This window comes from Chenopodium album, chromosome 20 (assembly GCF_948465745.1).
Source record: "Chenopodium album chromosome 20, dcCheAlbu1.1, whole genome shotgun sequence".
In the NCBI taxonomy this organism is placed as follows: Eukaryota; Viridiplantae; Streptophyta; class Magnoliopsida; order Caryophyllales; family Amaranthaceae; genus Chenopodium; species Chenopodium album.
Genome location: NC_137853.1, coordinates 32,396,360 through 32,407,117, shown reverse-complemented (window position 1 = coordinate 32,407,117; position 10,758 = coordinate 32,396,360). Strand labels below are relative to the sequence as shown.

At 29.3% G+C, this 10,758-nt stretch overlaps 3 protein-coding genes across 3 annotated transcripts in view; 2 read left to right on the top strand and 1 right to left on the bottom strand.

Annotated features, from left to right (window-relative positions):
• LOC145596556 (succinate dehydrogenase assembly factor 2, mitochondrial-like) overlaps positions 1-10,758 on the top strand; it is a 90,879-nt gene that overhangs the window by 60,680 nt on the left and 19,441 nt on the right. The gene's annotated exons all lie outside the window — the stretch shown is intronic.
• Positions 194-917, top strand: LOC145597042 (uncharacterized). Its single transcript, XM_081653223.1, has 2 exons — positions 194-687; positions 842-917. The coding sequence occupies exons 1-2, from the start codon at positions 194-196 to the stop codon at positions 915-917; spliced, it is 570 nt and encodes a 189-aa protein (XP_081509349.1).
• LOC145597041 (protein neprosin-like) lies at positions 1,866-9,113 on the bottom strand. The gene is made up of 6 exons (XM_081653222.1): positions 9,012-9,113; positions 8,844-8,927; positions 4,034-4,189; positions 3,876-3,929; positions 3,246-3,383; positions 1,866-2,246 (listed from the first exon to the last, which is right to left on the bottom strand). The coding sequence occupies exons 1-6, from the start codon at positions 9,111-9,113 to the stop codon at positions 1,866-1,868; spliced, it is 915 nt and encodes a 304-aa protein (XP_081509348.1).

Genomic DNA, 10,758 nt, shown 5'->3' with positions numbered 1-10,758 from the left:
TCTTGATTTAAAAATTTCAATCACACTATATATTCTTTCACTCTCTTGTTTTGATTCAACTATTATTTAATAAGATTTAATTTCTCTCTCTCACATTATATCTAGTGGTCCTCCATACATCTTTCTCTCTCTTACTTCTCCAATTTTTAACCCGAAACTGAACCCTAAAGCAAATAGAAACATACTTGAGTTGATGTTATGCTTGCATACTCTAATCAACCCAGAAAATATCTATTTTTTTCAGAGGATTGAAGATGTTAGCTTGAGAGAACAACTATCTAACGACGACTTGCTTATAGAGGAGTTGATTAACAATACGCTGAAAACCTTTCTGCAACAAACAAAAGATGGTAGCTGGACATTAGGTGGGTGGCCTCAGAACTTCATTGTGTATTCAATGTCAAAGCTTGCTGATAATTGTAACTCCGGGTATCTGACAAGAAAACCGTGTGATCGACCTGAGGGTGAAAAAATTAGTGTAAATTGTTTTTTCCCTGGCTGGGTAAAAACTGCCATGACAGGTTGGAATGGTAATGTGTCTGTTGAAATTGGTGCAGACATTGGTGTTTGGCTTGCATTGCTTGCTGGGCAGCCTATTATCAATGGGAAATTTTTTGCTGAAAGACGTGAATACACTTCTAAGAAACTTTGGCTACACCTTGAAGGTATTGGATTTAGTTTCTTTGGGTAATTCTTTCATGATAGAATTACTGCTTATCATATTAGTGAAAAGCTAAAACATACAAATTTTGTAATTAAATTGAGGCAAGTCTCAAATGGTTTAGGTGATATAGGCATGGTCTCACTAGACTAATATTTACTTAATCATATCTCTAATCAGAGATTCCTCGATGGCATTTATGTTTTCAAGAGTGTTGGAAAGCAATGTATGGACTGTGCTCGCTTTAGCTGATTAGCATCTGCCCTTGGTATTGGCATGCATCCATAATTAGTATCCTCTCTGTACATGATAGTTTTAAGCAACTCGTTTTAGTCCCATCTATATTTGCTGGAGTATGGTGCTTGCCCTGTTGCGTACAAACTACATTTACGTTGTTTTGTAATTAGAATCTGTATGTTTTGCTTATTGTGTAATGAAGTAACATTAACTTATTTTGGATATGGTTACTGATTATGATATTTTTTTTAATTGTGCACTTAGTTTTTCTTAAACTGTTTTTTTTGCCCTGTTGCTATGTGTACAATCATTGAGCAAATCAAAACAAAATAGTTGTTAGCAAATGGCATTATCTATTAGGGTTGTGCAAAGTTAAATGAGAATTCGATCCGCATCCGATTCCATATTTTGGATACATAAAATAGGGATGTTATATGCTCTTTTGGATATAGATTTTCAAGTATTTGGATATCGGATTTGTATTGGATATTGGATGATTTTATTAATCTTATTATATATATACCATCTTTAACAAGCTATTCTATAATTGTATGATAAATGTTCATTTTTAATATACTAAATGGTCAAAAAAAAAATTGACACGTTTACTTTTTATTATATTACTAAACTAGTCATTGGCTCATTGCCCTGACTCATCATAGATTTATAAGCTTGATCATAATTAATTAAGAGGGGTTAATATTGAACAATATTAACAAGTGACTGAAAATATAATAATCTACCTCTTTCATTAAATTATGCCAATGAAGTCCTAAATTGATTTGTTTGGAATTAAACTTTTGATACATGCTAAATTCTTGGTTAAGGTATCTTGGCTTGAACTCATAGGCTAATTGTGCATTTCATCATATGATTCATATCCAACATATGAAATTACACATTATGAACTTATGATAAAACTTGAAATAAAATTTGTTATTGCAAAATGTGCTCATCATGATGATACTTATGCTTTATGAGTGCCTCCATAAAATATCATGCGACCATGAAAATCGATATCATAGCCACCATCTATAACAGTGTAAAGTGGATCACAATCCCAAACCATATGAATGTTTTCGGGATTTAACAGATTCTTAAAGCTTTCATCAACATATGTAGCATGTGCAATAACTGCTGAATATGGAGCTTTCGTAGTTGCTAGTAGACCGTTGCCCATTTCAGGTGCGGGTACTTTTGGATAGCCTGGTCCGTAACTATAAACCTCACCTCCCCATTCAACTTTATCAGCAACGTCTGCCAATTGAGTGAATAATCCTTTAGGCCAATATCCAATCGGTTTTCTATTACTGGTTACTGATAACCACCAATTCCCGTCATCTTGATGCTACACCCTCAAATCCAAATTATGTAACTTGATATTAGGAAAATTGAATATGTTACACAAATTCAAAACAAATATCTTGAAAAATAAGTTTATATCCCATCTTTAGACAAGTTTAGATGAGGTATGAAAGATTAAGAAAAATGCTAACTATATATATCTTCCTCTATCTATACTATTTTTAAAACTAACCCAAACAAATAAATATATATACTACTTTTCCATTTAAGTTGTCACCTCCTGTCCTTAAAACAAACAAGCTACCAATCAGTCACGTTTGTTGTGAGAAGATACCCTCTCCCCAAGTTTCGTATATTTTGAGATAATCAAAATGCCATTTTTAATTATTTTTTTTGGAAAACCTGTAAGGGTCATTTTATTACAATTTTTCCTTATTATAATAATTTTTTTCAAGATGTAATATTCTTTGTTTCCATGTTATTACTAACTTAATAAACTAAACTACTATGTTTTATTTATATTTGCAACACATTTTATTCTCAAACACTTCAAGAAAGTGATTAAATAGAGTACGAACATGTTAAAGCTAAAAATTTAAATTGTACTCGTAACAATTTTACACTTTCTTCTTAATGGTTATAAAACTATTTCCATAAATACAATAAATGTATGTTATTAGCTTAATCAATACAAGAACTTTATGCATGCGATCAGATGCGTGCAGTTATTTTTATGTACTTTTTAATAAAGAAATGGTGTAAATAAATTCAAAATTAATACAAAGTAAACGAACTGTAATTAAACACATTAAGCAAGAAATATCAGCATGCCTAAATAATTATTTGAATAAGGTCAGTATGTAAATACAAAATATAAACATTAACAGAAAAATCACTTTACCAAAAACATTGCTAAACTTGAATGTAAGCAATGAGATATTATATTATTAAGTGAAGCAAAAAATTTATTTGGTGCAATTACTAGAAGAAACGAAGGTAATATAATAGAAATCTTGAAGAAAAAATATGGAAGCATATATACCTTATCTATTGATAAATTCCAACCCATTTGTAGTCCACCAATTGTAGAGTACTTGTGTGGGGATATACCCAAAGGAATATCTTTAGACACTTGAACAAAACCTGGGCATTGCAAATTTATGCAGCCTTTCCCTTCAGCCTATTAAAGTATTTATATGACAATAATATCACTACATAAGTCAATACAAGCGTCTTATGATTATTAGATTTAGGGTTTATAGGACCATGTAGTAGATCTAACATGTGGATGGCATGCTCATGCTAAAGGTTTACCGTGTAGTCGCGTACATGTCCGGTAGACCTTGTGCATAAATTCTTAGAAATGTTACATAAATTAATTACTACTTCCTTCGTTTTTAATACTTGCAACATATTTTTTTTCCACGGTACTTAAATAATTAAAAGTAGGTCACATGATTAATACACTTAAAATTAGGTTGATAGATAATTAGGGGTAAAAATTGATCATGAGCTTTAAAAAGGATATTAGTACTATTTTTACAAAAAAAAAAATAAAAATAATAATAAATAAATAAAATCCCAATTATAATGTATTGTATCTTGTCACTATTAAAAAACGGATAAAGTATATGATATGAGTTGTGTTGCTATAATTAATAGGACTACTTACCGAAAAGCTGGCATACAAATGTGCTTCATAATCATGGAATACTTTAGGATTTACCTGAATTTCACAATGAGCACATATTGTACAAAAAATGTTATAAATATGCATACTGTAAAAGTTGAGACATTATTTTTCTTAAAATTACTCCCTTTGTCCCATACCATCCATCCAGCTTCAAAACTGTCATTCCCATTTGAAAGTTTTATTCGTGCTGAGGAACTTTGATCGTTATTTTGTACTTTAGGTTTATAAACTGCGAGTGAGCCACTAACTCCATTGAATTTCCTTTTCAAATTGTTTGTATGAGCTAAAGCAACCTGCAACAGTAAATAATGATAACTACCATTGTTTTTTTTTAAAAAAAACAATACTATTTTGCAAAAATAAAATATTACTTCCCTATTCCCCTAATGTTGCAACATAGGGATGTGACACAAATTTTAAGAAATTGAGAGAGATAGAGAGCCATGTGATGAAAAGATAGAAAGAGAGATCGTGTGCAAATTGGAAAATAGTACAATATTTGTGAAACTTCCTAAATGATACTCCCTCCATTTCAATTCATAATGATGTTCCTATTATTTTTGCACCAAAAAAAAATAATGATGTTCCTATTTACGAAAATCGATGCAAGTTTTTACCCATGTTTGACCGCAAATATCTTTAATCTTACACTAATAAAAGTTAGATATTCATAATGTACCCACCAAGACGAATCAAACTAGATCCCACATGGCTATATTTGTTCTTATAGATTAAAAGAAATTTAGAAGATTCTCTCTTAATTTTTAAAAGTCAAAGATTCCAAAACAGAACATCATTGTAGAACGGAGAGAGTATCAATTGCAATATTTGTGGAACGTAAGAAGTACAATGTAACAAATATAAAAATGTCATTACACATATACACGTAGTGCAATATTGCTTGTCTAACCATAAAATTAAATTCCTTTATAATCATACATCAAACATAGATGTTAATACTTAATGTGTTGTTCTATAATCTATACATATATAATAATATATATATATATATATATATATATATATATATATATATATATATATATATATATATATATATATATATATATATATATATTAAAACTCAATGAGAAAACATGAGCACGACACGTGTCATCATGACTAGGCAGATGATTAGGCGCACGTTTTGGTCTTTGGATTCCCTCACTTAATTTCTTGAGTAATTCTTATAGCCCCCAATTTAAGAGGATATATAAGGTGTTTAATCACTACCATTATTCTCTTGATAAGTAACTCTTATAACCCTTCATTTAAGAGGATATTTAAGGTGATTATTCACCTCCCCTTTGATGCTTGGGGATTCTTCTTCTATATTCTTTCATGTTTCTCTATAAAATAGAAGAAGCCATTTTTCTATTTTTTACACTTGAAAAATACATCAAGCACAATAGTCTAAACACACTTTCTATTGGGCATAGGTTACTTGACTCAAACCATCCATCCCAAAGTGTCTTTGTGTGGAAGTGGTGTGTTAATCTTAAGAAATGTGCTGGCGAATACACTTGAGCACATTAGTTGCGCCGAAATTCATTTTCAAGTTAGTGATTTGCATCACGACACACCGATATTATTCCATGGTTTGTGAGATTATCTATTTGATCTTACTTAAAAATTTCTATATTATTTTTACTAGACTACTCCTTTATTTACGACAAATATAACTAATTTAATACTTTTTTTGAATTTTATAACATAATTTTTATTATAAAACCTCATTTATAATATACATATAATGACACGTGGCATTGCTCGGGCTACACACTAGTTTATTTATAATAATATTATTAATATTATTAATATAAGGATAACATGCTAACGCCATGTGTCATCTTTTCTTTAATATGATATGGTGTCACATGTGCATAATGTGTTAGTCTATTTCTCATCACGTACACTTCTCTCACCATATTGAATTGTACTTTGTAGTAATGTTTAGTACTCCCTCCGTTTTTAAATACTTGCTCCATTTTCCTTTTCCGGCCGTTTTTAAATACTTGCTCCATTTCCTTTTATGGAAAACTTTTACAATATTTAATTCATTTCTCACACTTAGTGGACCCAACATAATACTCTCTCTCCTCCTATTCTTCTACTACTTTTGCTTTTTACAATTTTTTATTTTCTCAAGTACCCCACTATCTCCATATTTTATTATTTTCTCCAATTTCTCCTAAAACTCCGCACATGGAGAAATGGAGCAAGTATTTAAAAATGGAGGGAGTATCTTTGAAAAAGAAAATTATTGACGAAACTTTAAAGGGATTTTGGGTACATAGTCATGTTGTATGAGCATCATCATAAAACATGGTGTATTTTGGTCATTATTAGTGCAATTTTAATTTTCAATGGTATATTATGTGTATTATTATTATTATTATTATTACATATGTATGTATATGTATGTATGTATATATATATATATATATATATATATATATATATATATATATATATATATATATATATATATATAATTGAGATCATGTGAGAACCAAGGTGAATAATAGAAATTAGGAACTAATACCAGCCATTGATCGCACTCCATCTAATGACTCACATTGCACCCGCTTTCATTAATGGTATTCTCGTAATTTCGCTGTTTTCAAACTTTTTTTCCAATTTTTTTAACTTTTAAGACAATTTCATATACTTTAAGACTAATTTCATTTACTTTTACGAAATTTTCATTTACTTTTGAGAAATGAAACTGGAATCTACTTTATAAAGTTAAAATATTACAAAAATGTCATTAATGACACGGGAATCATGTCAGCCGTCCGATTAACATGATCAATGGGCCTAGATTAATTAGTTCCTAGAGTCTTAATGATAGATTTTGCGTACCATTGACGTCATTGAAATTTACTCACTTTATTTGTACTACTAGATAAATATCATGACAAATTTATACCATCGAACACTATTATTTAATGGTATCTTCACTATCTCTCTCTCAAAAAAAAAAAAAAAAAAGGTTCGGCTTATTTAAAAAATTGTCATGGTATTTGTTTTTTGGTACAACATGGGTAAATACTAATACTTCCCATAACTTTAATTTTCTATGATAATGCTTTATTTTATTTGAATTTACACTTCAAATGTATAACTTCCCTATTTAAATTTGATATACCTTATATATTAATGAAAGATGATATACATTATTATATTTTCATTCACTTATTAATATTGTTCAACCTTTCTTAATTAAATAATTTTGATCAAACTTATAAAATTATGTTGAGCAGAGGTATCGCTCAAGCCAATAACTAGTTAATTAGAAAACTTACACAATGCAAATAAAGGGGTAGAAGGTTGTCCACATTATTATTTTGATTGATTCTTAAGATGGGAACAGTTTCCATAGGGCAACTATCGTCCTTGAATCCAAAGCCGTTAACTTTTTGCTGTTGAAGTTCTACCAAGTTTGGTATCACCTGTGCATACAAAAATAATAATAATAATAATTATTATTATTATTATTATTATTATGATGATGAAATCATGTAGCCAATATGATCGATCTAATCTATAGGGAGATAAAAGGAAAAGGAAAATCACGTAATTGAAAATCACATGCATTTACATGAACTTTAATATCATATCATATAAGTGCCTGTCAAAAAAAAATATCATATAAGTGAAAAAAACTAATTGTGAATTTATTTAAATAAAAGTACAAAGGGACTATTAGAAATTAGTAGTTAGTGAGAAAAAGTTTTTTTTAGTTATATAAGTGGTCAAGTAGGGTCACATGGACCAAGTATAGAAATATTAAATATCATATTTTAATTGGGGTTTTAGGGAAGAGAGAGAAATAATATGATATACGAAGTAGAATAGAAATATTAAATATAAAAGTGATGTATTTAAAAAAACCGGACGGAGTACTACTCAAGGACTCTACCAATCATAAGCTAGTATCCACAAGTCCACGACATGTGGATTCTCCCTTTACTTTTGAGGCATTACAAGGGTTGAGCAAAATTATCCAAAAATTCAATCAGTAATCAGTCTGAAAATTAGGGTACCCAATTCGATAAATATAACTTTTTCTTATGGAATATGATTAAAGGGTATCATTTTAGTTATCGGTTACCCAATTTGATAAACAACTTTTTCATTTTTTTTAACTTTTTATTTCCTTAGCTTCTTAAATGTATTTATCCAATTCTATATTGTTACTTTATTTCATACTCCCTCTATTTTTCCTTAAATTCGTGTTTTAATAAGTGTTACACTTAGACTATAAATTTTCATTATTGGATATCATATCGGGTATCTAATTACCAATCCGTTCGGATACCCGAACATACCGCTTCAATTCATTGATATTATTTTTGGTGTTATTGGTTGTCGGTTACTCAAATCGATAGTGATAACGGTTCGGGTACTAGACCCATGATCACCCCTATAAATATTATAATTTAACCAAAAGATTAACGTAGTAAGAATGTATATAGTCGTTAACAAATACTAATAAGGCTTGTCAATAAATAAAAATAAATACATGAATACTATTGTTATGTTTAGTTTACCTTATTTAAAACTTATTTCATATAGACTAAAAAAAGATACTTACCTCTGCTTTTTAGTTGACACGTATTTCTTTTAGGAAGTTTTTTTCAGTTGATACATTTTCCTTTTTTTGATAAGTTTTATACATTGTATTTACTAGTCATCCCACTTGCTTTTATCATTCTCTCTCACTCTCTCTCTTCTCCTTAATTTGTGTGCCTAAATTCAATGTATCAACTAAATAGAAACGGAGAAAGTATATTTTTTCCTCATAAATTAGAGTACATATAAGGTCAAAGTTTAGTCAGATCATCTTATCAAAAAACAATATGTTTAGATTAAAGCAGAAAAATAATTATAAATCGAATCACATCATAAAAAATGAGGTGAATCACACATTATTTAACTTGCCTTAGATGATTGATTTTTCCGCGATGGATAGTTAAACGCCGGTTGTTTGTAGAAGTCTACACAATCATAAACACCATGTTTTGTCTATAGACAAGAAAAGAATTTTAGATTATATATCTTTACTTAAGCATTTATTTTTTATAGATAAGAAGAGTGTATAGCAAGTACCTTGATAGTCTTCACTTCATGCTGGTTAGAGAACGATGTGCCGCATAATCCATTAAAAACTAATGAAGAAAAGATCATTAAGAGAAAAGTAGGAGAAACCATCTCTAAGTTCAAAACTACTAGTTTGTTTTAATAATGTATGATATATGTTCCTAAATAGAGATATATATATATATATATATATATATATATATATATATATAGGCAACATCAATTTAATATAGATCACCAATTGGTATATATATATATATATATATATATATATATATATATATATATATATATATATATATATATATATATATATAGGCAACATCAATTTAATATAGATCACCAATTGGTAAATACAAGACTTTATTCACATGATTCACTAAGGAGATTTATTACCAAAAATAAAGATTATTAACAAAAGGCAAAAGCTAACAAACGCCTCGGGGATAAGCTAGCTAAAAGTAGAAAGATTAATTTAAAATTAGCATTAATTACATCGATCGATGCGTGATTTTGTCATGCTTTCCCAAATTAATACCATTTTAGGTAGTATTTTAAATGCTTATCTAACGCCCCGGGCACTCATTAGCAAGATACTTAACAAAAACTTACATTTAAAATGGAAACATAGATATGATTTGTGCCACTTGGAATAATTTTTGCTCTTTATTGAATTTCAAACATGACAAGTGTAACTCATGTCAAAAAAATGTTTTATTATAATTTGAACTTTAGCCCAACAAGAACCAAATAGGGGTCCTACCAACTTGAGTACTCCCTTCGTTTTTTAAGTGTCTCACTTTCTAACATTGACCATTTTATAAGTGCCCAATTCTAAATAATTTAGAAAATTCATCCACATTATATATTTTTTTTCATTCTCTTCCTTTTGATTTCACTATTATTTAATAATATTTCTCTATCACACATTATATCTAGTGGTCCCCTATTTATATTTCTCTCTCTTAATTTTCCAAATTTTATATTCTAACCATACTCCATTTACATAATATATACTAGATTAAACCCTGTGCAATGCACGGTTTTCAAATAACTTTAACGACAATAAATTTTATCAAAAAAAGTATAACTCGGTATTTAAAGTATGAAATACACTTCTTCAAAATAAAAAAAAAAGTATGAAATGTATTGTTTCAAAAAAAAAAAAAAAGGCACGATAGGAGTATATATATATGTGAAAGAAAATAATTAAATATGTAAGAGTTATTATGGGCAATGTAATATTTAAAGAAGTTTGTTTTAGTTTTTGTACAAATCAATAGTCAAAATTACAAACAAATTCCTTCTGAGTCCCTCGCCTAGGGTTCTTTTGTCCTTTGCTTAGGGTTTGTCGTTTTCTCTTTGTTTAGCTTGCTTTTTGTGAGTAATTTTCCACAAAATTGAACATTCTGATAACCGATTTACTTTTGTTTGAGACAATGGAAGCAGATTTAATTAAAGACTGGGAGAGATTTAAGTTAACAGATGAAGAAAATGCAGTTATTGGGGGTGATGGTGATGGTGATGGTGAGATCGAAGGTGACAACACTTCGCACGATCAACTTAGGTTGGCCTTAGTGGGTAAACTTTGGACTGTGAGGACCTTTAATGTCGAGACCGTGAAACGGACCTTGACGAATGTGTGGAGTTTGAATGATAACCTAGCAATTCGTATGGTTGAGACAAACCTTTTTGTCTTTCAATTCTTTAAAGAAGCCGATAAAGATCGAATTTTAGCGGGGAGCCCGTGGTTTTT